Source organism: Lissotriton helveticus, chromosome 2_1 (assembly GCF_964261635.1).
Source record: "Lissotriton helveticus chromosome 2_1, aLisHel1.1, whole genome shotgun sequence".
NCBI lineage: Eukaryota > Metazoa > Chordata > Amphibia > Caudata > Salamandridae > Lissotriton > Lissotriton helveticus.
In genome coordinates this window covers 23,944,176-23,960,671 of record NC_136059.1, presented here as the reverse complement: position 1 = coordinate 23,960,671, position 16,496 = coordinate 23,944,176, and the positions used below count along the sequence as shown (strand labels likewise).

Genomic DNA, 16,496 nt, shown 5'->3' with positions numbered 1-16,496 from the left:
AGGCGAGACAATGCAGAGGAGATTTGGTGCTGCGCTGGATAAGGAAAGCATAAGGGATATGAGAAGGAAGAATGATATTGAAGGGAGAATGGAGCAGAGGAAAGAGAGAAATTGGAGATGACAAACTGAATAAGGGGCAAATGGGAGAGAAAAACGTTAAGGGCCTAGAGTTGAAGGGGCAAAGGAAGACTAAGCAGTAGAGGAGTTGAGATGAAGGAGAATTGAAATTGGGTGTGTGGAGCAGGGACAAAAGGTGATCATCTGAGTGAAAGGAGAAGTCCGAAAGGATGAAGATCAAGCTTACAGAGACTTGGGGAGGAGGTGAAAAGGGAGGAAATGACCAGTGGAGAAAGATGCAAAGAAATGCTGCAGAAACTGGAGGGAGGATAGTAAGGCTGGAAAGGTAAGAGGTTAGAAGTGAGAGCAAGGCACATTGGAAGCAGAGGTGAGATAGGAAAAGGCTGATGGGGAACAGAGACTAAAAGCAAAGAGACGGGGGAAAGACGAAAAGGAGGAGATAATAGAGCAGGAAAGTGTCTGGAGGAGGCAAGGAGTGGGAGACACTGGAGAGGAGCAAAGGGAATGGAGACACTGGAGGAAAGAGAAGGCATTCTTTAAGAGCAGTCCCTGCACTGCAGAAAGAGGAGGGGGCCAAAAGGATAAAGGCGGATCAGAAATTTGATTTTCGTGGTCTGGTGCCGAGTTCTAACATCTCACGTTTGTTGTGGGAATATATTGGATGGTTGTGTGCTGTTTGTCAAATGGGTCGAGGAATGTGCTGTTGTATATTTAGATGAATTTTTTGGTTACACGGTCTGGTCTAGTTTGATGTCTTGTGTGATGGCTCGTTGTATAGTGCAGTGTGTATGGTGTTGTACAGCATGATGTGCTGTTGTACGGTGTGAAGTGGTCTATGTTATGTTTGGTTGTGCTATGATGATTTGAGGGGTAATAGAAGGGTGCAGTCATATTGTGTGGTGTTAGTGAGAGAGGAGGAGTTGTGGTATGGTGTGACTGTGATGACGTGTCATATTGAAGTGATTTGGTGGAGGCTGTATGGTGTGGTCTGGGTGTTTTTAGGGTGGTGAATGTAGTCTTACTAGTGGGTACTTTGAAAGATAGTTTGAGGTGTGGTGTTGACGGGTACAGGTTAGGCACGGTGCTGTGAAACTGAATGTTCGCTGTGTTGTGGGATGTGCCGTAGTGTGGGATGGTGTTTGATGGTGTGAAGTGAATGTCTATGTTGTGATCTACATTGATGCAGTGCAGCGTTATTGGAGTAGTGTGTGTGGTGGGGTGTCGATGTGGGTTGGCGGTTTGTGGTGGTCAAGCATATAGGTCTGTTGATATTTGGTGTCCGGTTCAATGTTGTGTTTGGTTGTTTTGCATTGTGTGCTTTGCTTTGTTATTGTGCTGTGGACTTTGGTTAAATTGGGTATTGTGTGTTATTATTGTGTGGTGAATCATGGTTTGATAAGAGCAGTGTTTTGTTTCATGGCAGATTGAGTTGTGCCCTTGCTTCCGGGTGCCATGCTCCTACGTCACATCTTTTGGCACTAGTCGACTCTCCCAAGATGATGACCAATAAGTCAGTGATATAGCATAGAACGCATGTCTTGGTTTCGGCGTGCCTGGGAGGGTTGTTCTGTAGGCTGTTCCCATGATGCACCAGGTTCCATGCTGCCGTAATCTCTCCTTCCACTTCCTAGACTGGGGTCTGGTGCTGGAAGGCAACCTAGAGTTTTAATAGGTAATGGGGTGCTGCTGTTCAGGGGGTCCGGACCTAGCTCTTTCCAGGTCTCCACAAAGCAAAACAGGAGTTACACAATAATTGCCCTTTGCTGGCTTCTACTTTGGCTTGTTCAGCAATTGTTTGGCACCCTGTAACTTCTGCCCATCAAAAGTCGTCTCAGCACTGGCCGTGGGGTTCACAATTGTAGACCTCTCTTTTTGCTACACACATTGTACTGGAAGTGTGTGTGTGTGTTTGTTTGTCTGGCACGGTCTGTGGGATCTTCTTGTTGCTTGTCAGTGGCTGTATTGTATGTTGCTCTGTCTGTTAGTGAGTTGCGTGGATGGTTTGTGTGTGTGTGTTTGTCTGGCACGGTCTGTGGGATCTTCTTGTTGCTTGTCAGTGGCTGTATTGTATGTTGCTCTGTCTGTTAGTGAGTTGCGTGGATGGTTTGTGTGTGTGTGTGTTTGTCTGGCACGGTCTGTGGGATCTTCTTGTTGCTTGTCAGTGGCTGTATTGTATGTTGCTCTGTCTGTTAGTGAGTTGCGTGGATGGTTTGTGTGTGTGTGTGTTTGTCTGGCACGGTCTGTGGGATCTTCTTGTTGCTTGTCAGTGGCTGTATTGTATGTTGCTCTGTCTGTTAGTGAGTTGCGTGGATGGTTTGTGTGTGTGTGTGTTTGTCTGGCACGGTCTGTGGGAACTTCTTATTGCTTGTCAGTGGCTGTATTGTATGTTGCTCTGTCTGTTAGTGAGTTGCGTGGATGGTGTGTGTGTGTTTGTCTGGCACGGTCTGTGGGATCTTCTTGTTGCTTGTCAGTGGCTGTATTGTATGTTGCTCTGTCTGTTAGTGAGTTGGGTGGATGGTTTATGTGGGTGGTTTGCGTGTCGGCAGGGTCTGTGGGATCTTCTTGTTGCTTGCCAGTGGCTGTATTGTATGTTGCTCTGTCTGTGAGTTGTGTGGATGGTTTGTGTGGGTGTGTTTGTGTGTGCATAGGCACAGCCCTGTTGGTGTGTTTGACACCCACTGTACCTCAGCCTGGGTTTGGCAGCTCTTGTTTCTTGGGATCATATGTCTGATTAATTTTTCATGTTGGTGTTGGTGATCGCCTTTCCTCAGTACAGTGTTAACCTCTTCCTTTGCACCCTTGCCTCTTTCGGCTGATGTTTTCCTGCTCATACAGGAGATGCTCATGCAGCTCGCCAAGGCAGTCGCCAGCGCTGCAGCGGCACTTGTCCTCAGGGCAAAGAATGTCGCTCAAAAGACTGAAGATCCAGGTCTGCAATCTCAAGTGATCGCTGCCGCAACACAGTGTGCGCTGTCCACCTCACAGCTGGTCGCTTGTACCAAGGTAAGACCCCGTCGCCATCCTGGCCTGTCCTGCGCCCATCGTGCTCTGCAGCCTCTTCATTGGCTGCATCCCTTTCTAGCTGTTCTTCACCTCAGTGGGAACCACCAAACCTCTACACTAGGCAGGGAGTATGGACCCAGACAATGAAGTGTTGACTTGGGCTTTACACATGAACGTTCCACCGCTATTTTGCAGAACTCTGTCCTTACCATAGTGGAAGGTATTCAGCGAATGGGACCGGTCTCCCTAGCCGAGCTTAGCCCCCCCCGCTATCCAGGTGTCCCAGGGCGCTGTGTGCAAGCATCGTAACTCCCATGTCAGGGAATCCAACTGCAATCATCCTAGTGAAGCCCCGTCGCTGCCCCTACACATGTTCCAAGCCCTGTCTGAGTGGCCTCTCTCTACTTAAATGACTTTGTCACTTAATTGAATCTAGAGTATGTTGCATGGATTACATATGAATTGTATAAGGTTGTGAATTGTGCACTTGAGCTGCTTGCCACAAGGGATTCATTTCTGAGCGTCGAGGACCAACATGGCTCCCTGGATTGTTTGATGGTGGAGAAGGAAGGGTATGAGGATTGGGAGGGAGAAAATGGCAGCACAGTGGCTATTTCACTACACTGTGCCTGACTATATGGACATTTTAGCTTGGCATGCTTGCCCTCCTAACCTTGCTTTTTGACAGTCTGTGCTGTAGGAAAAGTCCTCAGACCCTAAAATGTTAGGTTAGAAGCCTATTGAGACCTTAAGACGCTGACGGCGTGTGCAGCACCTCGATGCAGAAATGCTGCCCTGATTTTGATGGGTGATCCTTTCCCTTCAGCAGTGCTGTTCAAGCACATTGCTTGAGATTGTCTGCGAATACTGTTTGAGAGAGAGTACCCCGCTTCGCTTGGAAAAGCTGCGGCATCCCTGTCCTGTTGGTTTTTACTGCTACCAGGATGATTTTTCAAATGCTGGTTATGAGATGACTGGGGGTGGTGGCAGCAGCAGTTATTCATAAGCACACGCCCTGGTGGGGGGCTGCACCCTGCTATCCACAGTAAAGTTTGGCACTCCGCACCCCTATAACTGAGTGCCTTGCCTCCTATGTGGGTAGGTGATGAGTGCCTCATTGGTTGCAGTGAACGGGGGTTATCAGTTTGTGTTTGTGTTGCTAGCTGTTGCTTAGAATGGTGGCATTCTTTTTTTGGCCAAAACCCAGACCGAGGCACACTTTCCACACACACCCACACATGCAAATGTGAAGGGATCCCAGTTGAAAGGGACTGGGTGGACCTTTAACAGGGGTAGCCAGTAGCACTCTTCCAACAGGGCAAGAGGTAGCCGGCCTGTGCCCCTGAAATGTAATCACTCTGCACTCCTGACCAGTAACTACCACATAGGCTGGGATGCGGAGGCCACAGCCACCCGCTCTCAGGTTGGGGTTCTTTTGGGATGAACCCTGAACATTGATGCCGATACGATGTCTTTCCTCTGGTTCTAGTTTAGAGTGTTTCATGCTTTGAATATGTGCTGTGTTGATCTCTGCAGGCTGATACTTTCATGCTTTCCATCCTAGGTGGTGGCTCCCACTATAAGCTCTCCCGTCTGCCAGGAGCAGCTTATAGAAGCCGGAAAACTAGTGGCCAAGTCCGTGGAGGGCTGCGTGGAGGCCTCGCGGGCTGCCACGAGTGACGGCCACCTCCTGAAGCAGGTGGGTGCTGCCGCCACAGATGTCACCAAAGCGCTCAACGACCTGCTGCAACACATCAAGCAGTACGCCACTGGCGGGCAGCCCATCGGACCCTACGACCAGGCCACGGACACCATCCTCAATGTGACGGAGAATATCTTCAGCTCCATGGGGGATGCAGGTGAGAGGCGAACTGTGCACCCCATGCCTTCTGAGCCCTTCAAGCTTCCTAGCCTTGCAGTAATGTGAAGGTGCTTGTACGGCTCAGACCTTTATAATCTTTGAGTTGTTGCTGCATGCTAGTGCAGGCTGTCTACACCTGCGCTGCTGCCCATTTATATTACACCCACGCCTGATGCTTCTCTTACCCATGATACACCTTCTGTGGGTGTCCTAAACTGCTGTTGCCCCTTTTGCGCCTGGCCTCTGTGTGACTGTTGTGTGTGAGGGAAGCTTGCAATGCTCCTTTTCATGGTGTACGTGTGAGGGAAGCTCTCATTGTCACTGCAAGCGACACAGATACCTTTTCACATGTTTCACTCTATGGAAACACAGAATCTGCACCAGGTAATGAATACCGAGCGGTCTGCTTTGTCTTCAACAGGTGAGATGGTGCGCCAGGCCCGCATCCTCGCCCAGGCCACCTCGGACCTCGTTAATGCCATCAAAGCAGATGCAGAGGGCGAGAGTGACCTGGACAACTCCCGCAAACTCCTGGGCGCTGCCAAGATTCTGGCTGATGCAACGGCCAAGATGGTAGAAGCAGCCAAGGTAGGTTGCGAACCATTAACTGGTGCGTTGTGAGCGTGGTTTGCCCTCATTGGTGCCTGTTCAGAGCTGAGACTGAGATTAGTGTGGTATGGTCGTGTTCCAGATGGAGCAATTGAAAGGGTGCTTTTGATGGTGGTTTGTCATGCAGCAAAAGTACTGATGAATGCACAGAAATTCTAAGACTCCAAGAAGTCTTTTTGTTTGTGTAGACGTTTGCATTCTGGAAGGGTTTTGTCCCAGTTAACGTGTAGAGCGATAGCAGATGTGTGTGCATCTGTTCATGTGCAGATGTGTGAAGGCATGGTGGTCACCTATGCTGCTGTTGCATAAACTGTTTGACGAGCGACTGAACATTGCAGTGTGAATGCTGTCAACACATCGAGTTTGCCATGTTCCAAGATTGCTTTGTGTTCCCCAGGGAGCCGCTGCTCACCCGGACAGTGAGGAGCAGCAGCAGAGGCTGCGGGAAGCAGCTGAGGGGCTCCGCATGGCGACCAATGCCGCGGCGCAAAATGCCATCAAGAAGAAGTTGGTGCACAAGCTGGAGGTGAGAGCGCGCAGCGCCATTGATAATCACACCTAGGAGCTGCCGTCCATTGCACAGCTGGGTCGGGGTTTCATCAGCTGGAGTTATGTTTGTATGACTGAAAAGGTTAGATCGAAAGAAGAACGCAGCACCGACAGCACATGTGCGTGTTCACTTGTATGTAGTGCAAACCTAGTGTAAAGACAGCAGACTGCGGCCAAGAAATGGGACAGTAACCTCAGAGCTGCTACTGACAGAGGGAAAACCAGGCTACAAAAATACAGACTTTATGTTGGGAGACAGCAACACCTCAGAGAAGACCAGCTTGTGTTTTTACTGACCGGTTCCTCATCGTGAAGTGTTGGTAGGCAGCAGACCGGTCCTTAAACTTGTGTGTACCAATTCACCCAAAGGAGTCCTGTCCGCAGCTTCGCCAGGCATTGTTCCTAGCAGTCTTGGGGGTCCTAAAAGTCACTACTCTGGTGCTCACAGACCCATCAATAAAGTGAAACGCTCTCTCCAGAGTGCAGGAGTGACATGTTGGTCATGGATTGAAATTCTCAATTTTTTTAGTATCAAAGAAGCAAATATTGTACAGGTTTTTGTAGCCTGTATGGCCCATGCTCCTGTGGATGATCAGAGACAATCAGCCAATGCTTGTTTCACAGAGTTTCATAAACCGGAGTCGCCTAGGTTTCTTTCATGCTCCCACCTGATTCCTAGATCAATGACTTTCCGCACCATTTACAGTTAAGGCATAAAGTATCTTTTATTTCTCCTCCTACTGTCCGTGATCAGGCAGCGTGAGTGGAAGCAATCATGTTGTTTTAAATAAACTATTATTTCTCAGCAAATACAAACCATGAAGCCAATTCCTGTAATCGCAGTAAATAAACGGGTGACTCACATGAGGTGTTAGTGGTTACCCAAAGAGGAGTAAAGTAAACCATCCAAAGTAGAGACGCAGGCAGAGGTGGGATCTATAAATAACAGAGCATGTCATACAATAGGGGAGAATAAAGGCACCTCCACATTTATACGATGAAGCAACAGCTGCAAATACAACAGATGGCCGAGGACTCCGATGAATCCGTGGATGCATCATCGGCAGAGGCCGCCATGGATCACAAATAGCTCAGCAATGGTTTACAAATATCTTTGGGCCGCGACTTAATTGGCTGTAGTGAAGCCTATAACTCAGTAGTGTCACAATGTAGTGACTAAAAGTAGATCTATAGCAGTAAAGCAACGTAGCCCCCTGTGGCAGTGGTTTGACATCCAAATAAGGCTGGAAGGGGGTCAGATGGAAGTGGTCCCTCCATCATTAGTGAGAAAGTGGAAAATATATATCCCTCCAAAAAGACGCTACCATCAAAATCTGCATAATCAGCTCGACATTTCGGGCATTGATGAGTTTGAGTTTGAGTTTAAAACATTTATAGAGCGCACGTTCACCTGGCGGTTTCATGGCGCTGAAGTGTACCGGGCCCAGAGAACAAGAAATCAGGAGAGAGGCAGAGCAGAACAATTATAGTGGAAAGGCTTGTGCAAAAAGAAAAGTTTTTAGCGCCTTTCGGAAATAAGAATATTGAGTAGAAGATCTGAGGTGGGCGGGAAGAGAGTTCCAGAAAACGGGGGCAAGTGTGAAAAATGTTGTGCCCCCCATTTTTTGCGCCTAAAGCGGGGGACTGCCAACAGATATTGGGAGGATGAGCGCAGCTCCCTGATGAGATCTAGCAGGGTCGAACTTTGACAGTGCAACGGGGGTGTAGTGTAGGCTCTACTCCGGTATTTATAGTGTAATATCTTATGTCTGTGATTTCCTGACACAAGTTTAGTCCGCATGCAGCAGTCATACCAAACCGGATCTGAGCAAGAAACGTCCAGATCACGCCCCCATGCTACTCGGGCTCTATCCAGCTGGTGGGCTTTAATCTAATGTAAGTATGATATAGTTTAGAGACCAGATAGTTATTATCTGGTGACTCCATCAATAAAAAAAGCGGTGCAAAATCATTCGACTTGGATGGGAAGGTAGGCAGCACTACCCGCAATGAGTTGTGCAAAAGATAGAATCTATCCATGATCAACTATTGATCTTTTTGCCATCGTGGAGCTAGACATAAGCACTCCCTCTAGAAACAAGTCCCTCGCAGCTCATGTGCGCTGAGCGTATGTTGCACTTGGCGCCCAAGAGTGAGCGGGAGCCGAGGGTTGCCTTGGAGAGGAATGTGGGGGGAATAGAGAGTCCACCGCCAAGATAATACAGGAGCCTTGAGGCTAGTGTTTGGATTGTATGAGGATCGTGCAGTAGCCCTTGGGGTAGTCTAGTGTTTAGGGGGAGATGTGGTATCTGTGCACGCTCAGGTTTGAGAAATGGCAAGCGGGCATCAGGATGATACCAGCAGTAAGCATAATGTAAATGTATTTCGATTTATATAGCGCACAAATCACCCAGGGGTCTCAAGGCGCTTGCTTAGGGAACCCGTCCTGGTATTCCCCTGTGAGATACCCCGGCAGGGTATCCACAAGGTGAAAGCCAGGCATCCCGCCGCGAGGGGCCGTAGTGGAGATTAAGCAAGCTATTGCCCAGAGTCGCAGAGTGTGACCCCGCGAGTCGAGTAGGCACCGGAGCGAGAATTGTCGAGTCCGTGGAATTTTGAGCCCGAGACCCGCCGAGGCGGGGAATCGAACCCTGGTCCACGGCCGATCTCAGCTTCCGGGTCTGCCGCCTCTAACCACTGAGCCACGCTTCTCCACAAATGCACTGGGGCTACATAAAAATAGAGCTGGAGATCGGGAACCCTAAATCCGCTGCATTCATAGGGGGAGTGTAAGGGCAAGAATCAACCCATATTAATCGAAATGAGCCGCCCACGTAAGAAGGCAACAAAAAAACTACCTGTAAGAGCGATGGGGATGTTTTAAAAAGATAAAGAAAGCAGGGTAGCACTATCATTTCAATAATTGCTATGCTCCCGGCTATGCCCACCTCTGCCTTGAGTTTTGTCAAAGCAGGCCCATAATTGCGACGGAGCACTTCAGAGTAGTTCCTGTAATATTTAGCAGAGTCTGTGTACCATGGCAAGATAAAGTCAAGATCACATGGCACTGTGGGGTCCGTGAATGGAAACAATTCGGACTTGTTCCAATTAATGCCCATCCTATAGAACATATCAAACCGCTGGACCTCGCGCACTAAAGGAAGTAAATGAGTTTCCGGGTCACAAACAAACAGTAGTATATCATCTGCATAAAAAGAAGCCAATAGTAGCCATGGAAAAATCTAGAACACCTATGAAGGTGTCTTTTCAGAATATGGCGGACAAGAAGGTCCATATCGATAATAAACAGAAAGGGGGAGAGCGGGCAGCCCTGCCGAGTGCCGCGCGTCAAAGGGAAAGGCTCGGTAAGCGTACCATTCAGGTGCAATTAAGCTACTGGGTCCTGATTCAACAGACGTATCAGTTTACAAAATGCACTAGCCATGCCCAACTTTGCCAGTGAAGCATGCAAATAGGCCCATTCAGGGAAGTCAAATGCTTCATATTTAAATCTGGACTAGGAGCTACATGCGTTTCCTGTAGAAAGACCCCTTGGATCCTGTGTCGGCGCAGGTAAACAAGGACTTGTTTCCCTTTACGGGGATTATTCAAACCTCTGATATTCTATGACATGCAGGAGAGTGTGAAATTCTTGTCTCTACTATCAATTGAAGGCATAGCGCTAAAAGCTAATATTGGAGAAGGGTGAACCTAGTGTGTACCACAACAGTGGAAAGGTCTCAATTACAAAAACAATGCTAAAAAACAACCCCAAACACCCCCCCACCCACCCGAAACAGAAGCTCGAGAACCCAATAAAACCCCTTAACAAATGCCAGATACGAACACAGTGGTGTACATAAGAGCAGGCACGGACAAAACAGTACTTGCATGTTAGTAAGAGATATTGAGCAAAATACATAACATACAAACAGTTGACAGAGCACAGGACAATATAATCCATAGACCAACAATATGATCTAATGGAGGGTTGTCTTAATGAGCATGATGAGAAAGAACATCAGCCATCAGACATCTGCAAAATTCCAGGGACCAATTACAGTGTGTGAGTCTCCGGCGAAGCGGGTCGAGCCCATCAGGGTAACCGTGCCGGGACTCGTGCCAGTTGGAGACCTGCCGGATGAGTGTTTTTTGCAACGTTTTTCAGCATCTACTGGAGTGTTGGAGATATAATGTCTGCCGTCTAGCTCCACCAGGAGCAGTGTAGGAATAGGAACCCTGTACTTGATGCCCAGTATTTGAGGAGAGCGTTTTACATCAGCAAATTTGCAGTGGGACGCCTGTACCACCGGATTTTAGTCAGTATATAATAAAATTGCAGACCCTTGATACTTTAGGGACCCCTTATCGTGGACAAGACGCAAGGCATTACCACGATATCTGCAGTTTAGGAGCCTTGCAATAATTTGCTGCGGTGGCGTTCCCGGAACTGGCTGAGCCCCAAGTGTCTGCTGCGCTCTCTCGATTATAAAGCATCTGAGAAGGACTTTCTATCAAAGAGTTCTGCAAGTAATTGTTCCACAAAGGTGTCCATCCGTCCTGTGTTGGTGGATTCAGGAATGCCGGCTATACAAATGTTATTTTGACGCACCTCGCCTCCAGGTCTTCATTCTTAGCAGCAAAAGTTTTGAGGAGAAGCTCCACATGCTCAAGCGGCTTCGCTGCATCTGCGTTGCAATCCTCAATGTCCAAGATCCTGCACTCAGTGTCATCGCGTGCACACGGCGCTCGGACATGGCATGAAAGCTTTGCTTCAGGGTGTCAAATCTGGAATCAATAGACTTAAAGCCAGCGTGCAGGTCGGCATTAATAGCAGCCGTGCGATCTTACGGAGGGTCTGCCATTGCAGGATCTGGCATACTAGTAGGTTCTGAGGGGGAACGCTGTCGGCGTGGGGTCCTGGTAGGCTCAGAGGTAAGCTGTTTCCTGCTTATGGTCGCCGTGTCCCATTGTGATGTATGCATCGTTCCTAACAAGAGGGAGGTGCCAAGGTTACCTGAAGTGCATAAACCAGATGTCGGAACCAGCTAGGCATCAGACGTGGAAAGCAAGAAGTGAATAGGAAGCCAGCCACAGCACTCTTAGTAATCTGGCACAGTAGACGGTAGACCTCTGGAGACCATAAAGGATCCGCCACAAACGTCACACTGAGAACCGATCTTCCAAGGTCATTTAGGGAACAAAAATTGCACTAGGCCTGCTAGCAGTCTTGTGGGTGAGAGCATCAATCAATGTAATAAATCCGAGCAATTCAGCCCCTTCACCCAGCCCCACAGCACAATCACCAGCCAGCTGACCATGGGAGTAGGCAGGAGAGAGACAAGGGAGGGCCCGCGGCTAAGCACCAGAAGCACATCAATTAGCGAGCAGTCACCGCCGGGATCCGCAGATGATGGAAAGGAGGAATGGCATGAACCGCTGATCAATGCAGTAATCGTAGTGCAGCGATCCGTTCGGCCGCACCACGCCCAGCAGTGTCACACCATGACCAGTTTTAGAGAGCGAAGGGGAAAAAGGTCCCAATCCCTTACTCGCCAGTAGAATGAGCATATCGTTTTCTCTTATTCTTGCCCTGGACAGGGGTGCAACCCCTAACCCCCTAAGGTAAGTACGAATCAACAGGTTTGTCAGAGCCAGATACTTTTCATCTGCGATTTTTCCTGGAAAATATTCCAAATATGCATTTGTTTGACATGAAGTGTTTGAAGGTTTATTTGCACTCTGTTCATCAGAGTGCGTGAGAAGAAAGAACAGCCATTACATGTTTCGCCCCTTACATGGCCATCCGGCCCGGGGCTTCCTCAGGGCGGGTGTATTTCGGATGGGTTCTGTCAGCGTCGTAGATATGTAAGGTAATTCCGGGAGTCTCAAATATGGGCGTAATGCCAGGTAAGTTCTCTGTAGTCTGGTATCAAATATCACCTCAAAAACATTCTGGTTTTAAGCCTCCTCTTTGATGTTGTGTAGATCTGAAAGAGACGCCTTCTGCATGACCGAAGGTCATCAAGGGGCCACAGTTGATCTGGCTGACTTGGAGGGAGATACTTAACCTTTCTTCTTGGACCACAGATGAGCACCACAGACCATTGCATCTGATAGAGACTGTTACTTGTAGATTCCTTACCTTAGACTTTCCCTCCGGTGTCAGTCTGGATCTGGAGATTTTTCTTTAGCAATACCACATTGCTTCGGTCGGTGGCCTTGGTTGACTCCGCACCGGTCATGCATCGGGTTCTTTGGGTCTGCAGACCCTGTGTTGGGAGGTGATTTGTCTTCAGGAATAGATGTAGAAATGAGGATTGTTCCCAGTATTGCTTTATCTTGGGGGCGGTTCGTCTGTTGCTCTCTCTCTGGAGAACCACAAATGGGAACTACACCCTGAAGGGACCCAAGGGAATCTTCTCCAGACTAGGTTTTCCTTTGGTTGATCCCTCCGCTAGGTGCCACAACGAGAAGTGTTCTCAGTTTTGTGCCAAACACTTCCTCCAGAACGCTTTCAGGTGCAAGTGATTTTCGGGCCTGATGTATCTGTTACCACCGACTCCTCTTCTGACAAAACTCAGACAGACTGGGCAGGAGGATGGGCACAGCTGATCCTGATCACCCCTGATTGTGCCCAGAAGATCTGGTGTGACGCCTGCTGCCGCTTTGTCTTCTGCGTTCGCAGTTCGATGGTCACGTCCTCCACCCCAATCCCCCAGTGCCGTGGCTGCACGAGTGGAGATTGAGTGATAGCAGCGAGTCTTCTTCCCTTTCTGATGAACTTGCAGATATTCTTGTGGTGGCCCGGAAGCCTGTATGAAATCCATCTACATGGGTCACTAAAGCACACATGTTCAGTGGTGCAGGTTAAAAGCCCTGAACGCCTTCCAGGGTTTCATATACCATGTCTTGAGGTTTGTGTTGACTCTATAGGAGGATTTGGCCGTGGCTACAGTGGTGGGCTTTTTGGCTTGTCTTCCTTTTCAAGATTCCTTGTTTAGGTCACACACTTGGGCATATGTTCTTCAGTGCGATGTCAGTCTTGAGCGGTGTTTCTTCATGGCATCCCCAATGGAGCCGAAGTACCGGTTCCTGGTTCGGCTTCTCACCTGGAAGACCGTATATTTGGTGGCAATAACCCTAGTGTGCAGGGACCGAGAACCACAGCCCCTTTCAGCGCATCCATATTTCACAGTTTTCTATCTGGATAAGTTGACCCATTCACCTGCCCTTCCTTCTTACCCAAGGTGGTGTTTGCATTGCTGCCCTTTCTTGGTCCTTCCATCTTTCTTTGCTCTTCCTCATGCAACCAAAAAGGAGGAAGGGTTTCCGTGGTTTGAAGCCAGATGAGCGAGTGTCATACTGGCAGGGTAGTATGGGTGATCAGCTCCCACGTCCCCCGTCAATCAGTGTTGTGACTACACAGGTTCAGCGGCATGCAGATGGGTTGTTGTTGCTGTCTTGGCATTCTGAGCTCCTCTCTACAGGTCTGGATCTTGAAAACCTGCCAGAAACTGATGGCAGAGCACTGGTTGGTGCATATTACACTTTGGTGTCCTCCAGTGTGGACATGGCGTTGGGTGAAGACTCATGGCTCCGGCCGGGCTGGAAAGATATTGTTGGAGAATGAATTTTAGGACGAGTCTGAAACCTGGAAGCATAATGTGTTCAGAGAGTGAAGAGTCTTTGCAGAGACTATGTATCCGCCTAAAATATTGTAACCAAAGGTCAGTGTCCTTTTCTTTAAGGTTCTTCCTTCAGGTAGAAGGATCTCAGGGGTGAGTGGATAGAGTTTAGACAGCAGGATGGCTTTTTTATTTGCCTCATTACTCATCATCAGCAATTATATAGACACATTGTATTTGGTTTTAGTCAAAGAAGAGGAGTGTTATTGTCTAACGTTTCCCCTTCCTGTCGCTTCACAGCACGCAGCCAAGCAGGCAGCTGCATCTGCTACTCAGACCATCGCAGCCGCACAACAGGCAGCCTCGTCCAACAAGAACCCAGCAGCACAGCAGCAACTGGTGCAGAGCTGCAAGGTAAGTCACTCAATGGGGCATCGCACTGGGTAAGGGAGGAGGAGTTTGCTAGAGCTGGCACGGGATAACTACTGGCCTTGTATAAGCTGCCTACTTGTCACATGTATCTCAACTGTTAGTTACTTTAGCTCCATCATTTACAAGTTTTCACTCTTGACCGGGCTCTCCACTACAGTAGATTTCATGGCCAGAGTTGGGATTGTTTTCTGTCATCTTGGCCACCTAGCACATACCTATGAACAGGGGCAGATAGAGCAGTCAATTCAAAGATATTTGTAGAATGATGAACAGAATAAGGTTCTGACCTGACCAGCAAGACTCCCACGAAGACAGCATCACAGCCACTAAGAGTATGAAAAGACTGATGGTGATCGGTGGAATGCCTGCAAAAGCCCCTGTCACTGGTGGTGTGCAGACGCGGATCTGTACAATCCTGTGTGCGGGGAGTGTGCAGACGCGGATCTGTACAACCCTGTGTGTGTGTGTGTGCAGAGGAGGACCTGTACAATCCTGTGTGCGGGGAGTGTGCAGAGGAGGACCTGTACAATCCTGTGTGCGGGGAGTGTGCAGAGGAGGACCTGTACAATCCTGTGTGCGGGGAGTGTGCAGAGGAGGACCTGTACAATTCTGTGTGTGGGGAGTGTGCAGAGGGGGGAACTGTACAATCCTGTGTGCGGGGAGTGTGCAGACGCGGACCTGTACAACCCTGTGTGTGGGGAGTGTGCAGACACGGATCTGTACAACCCTGTGTGTGTGGGTGTGCAGAGGAGGACCTGTACAACCCTGTGTGTGTGGGTGTGCAGAGGAGGACCTGTACAACCCTGTGTGTGTGGGTCTGCAGTTTGTCCAGACACATAGGTGTGACTGACATTAACAAGGATGTCCCAGATCTCATTTAACCCATCCTGTTCTAAAATAAACCTTGCTTCCATTCACGACAACAGGAGCCCTGCAGCGCTTGTTACAGTGGAACGAGATGAACGCGTGTCCTGCTGCAGCAGTTGGTCAGCACAAGTATGAAGCATTAATAACCATGGCCCATATTACACCTTATTCCAGTAAACTACTGAATAAAGAATACAATGCTCGGAAAGCTGCCTGTAGCAGTCTCATCCAGTTATTCCGTTGTAAATGAGCATAGGACAGGCAAAGACACCTATTTGTTCCCTTCGGAAAGGCTCCGTTTCCAGTTGTGTTGTGCCATAAAACAGTCTCTTAGGTGATTCGACACCGTGTCCTCGGTCACGCATCCACTGGCACCTATCCGAATGCCAGCAGCTAGGTTTCACTCGTCCTTATATTTCGATATCTGCTCCCACATGTTCATAAGACGAGACCTAGTCCATAACTCTGGGGGTCCAGCTGAAGGAGGCGAGCAGAACTGGAGGTATCTCCTTCCATACACCAGGAAGGTGCTACTTCCTTCTCTTCAGGTGATGCTCGTTTGTGTATTTGGATAAATACATCTTGAGGTTCAGAAAAGCATTTGAAGAGTCTGTTAGACCAGCAGTCCAGTTGCACACTGCGTGAAATAAGTGTGTTCTTTTCAACAAGGCCAAAAGAAACTGTGTCAACTTCAATAACGTAAAAAGCACAATGCTTCCCCTTTTACTTACCCACCAGGCTGGGCATTCACCCTTTATTCTTTACCAGTCCGGTTCACCTAAAACCTTCCTGCTCCAAACCACAGTAGGAAACTAAAAAGGTTCACGTGACGCAAAAGATACATGTTTAGCGTGAAGGTTTCTGTGTCCTCTACAGTTACTAGGAGTTCAGTTGTCCTAGGAAACTTGAAAGATGGTGGTTTGACTGAGAAAGATCCCTCTGTGTGGCTACTGAGAGTCCTTCTGTCCTGAATTCACCATTCTAGATGTTGCGACCCACACTCCAGTCCACACAGTGCCCGTCTGTGTGTGCGCGCTGAGGACTGCTCTCATGAGGAATGAAACCTGAAGAATGGCATTGAGGTCCCCATGCGTATCCTTCTTGAGTAAGTTCGACAACTGTCCCCTCGCAAGGCCTCAGGGGACTGACCGTGGTAGCAGCCATGTTGATTTCAGTGAGCGGGAGGGACCTCTCCCCCCGTTGGCCTCAGGTATTGATAGTTCTCAACAAACCCTCGACTCTACTGTCTCTGTTCTCCGGAGCATACCCACCACTGGGAAACGGAACCTCATAACGACTGGTTGTACCTAAATGTATCAAGGATGCGTTGCCTTCCGTGGGTCCATTGTTTGGAAACGAGGAGTCCTGCTTGAAGTCCAGCTTTTCACTCAAGCTTTCATTCTCTGTTCTCACCTTGATTGCAGCACGGCGCTGGGCGTGCTTTACAAGGACTTGGCGTCTGTGCACTA

The 16,496-nt window shown here is 48.8% G+C and overlaps 1 protein-coding gene across 3 annotated transcripts in view; it reads left to right on the top strand.

Annotated features, from left to right (window-relative positions):
- Window positions 1-16,496, top strand: part of TLN1 (talin 1) — a 750,278-nt gene that overhangs the window by 508,848 nt on the left and 224,934 nt on the right. For all 3 annotated transcript variants that reach the window (XM_078674421.1, XM_078674420.1, XM_078674419.1), the window contains 5 exons: window positions 2,914-3,081; window positions 4,646-4,940; window positions 5,364-5,530; window positions 5,949-6,077; window positions 14,029-14,142. In XM_078674421.1, the coding sequence (XP_078530547.1) occupies window positions 2,914-3,081; window positions 4,646-4,940; window positions 5,364-5,530; window positions 5,949-6,077; window positions 14,029-14,142 (873 nt within the window). The remainder of the gene's footprint in view (window positions 1-2,913; window positions 3,082-4,645; window positions 4,941-5,363; window positions 5,531-5,948; window positions 6,078-14,028; window positions 14,143-16,496) is intronic.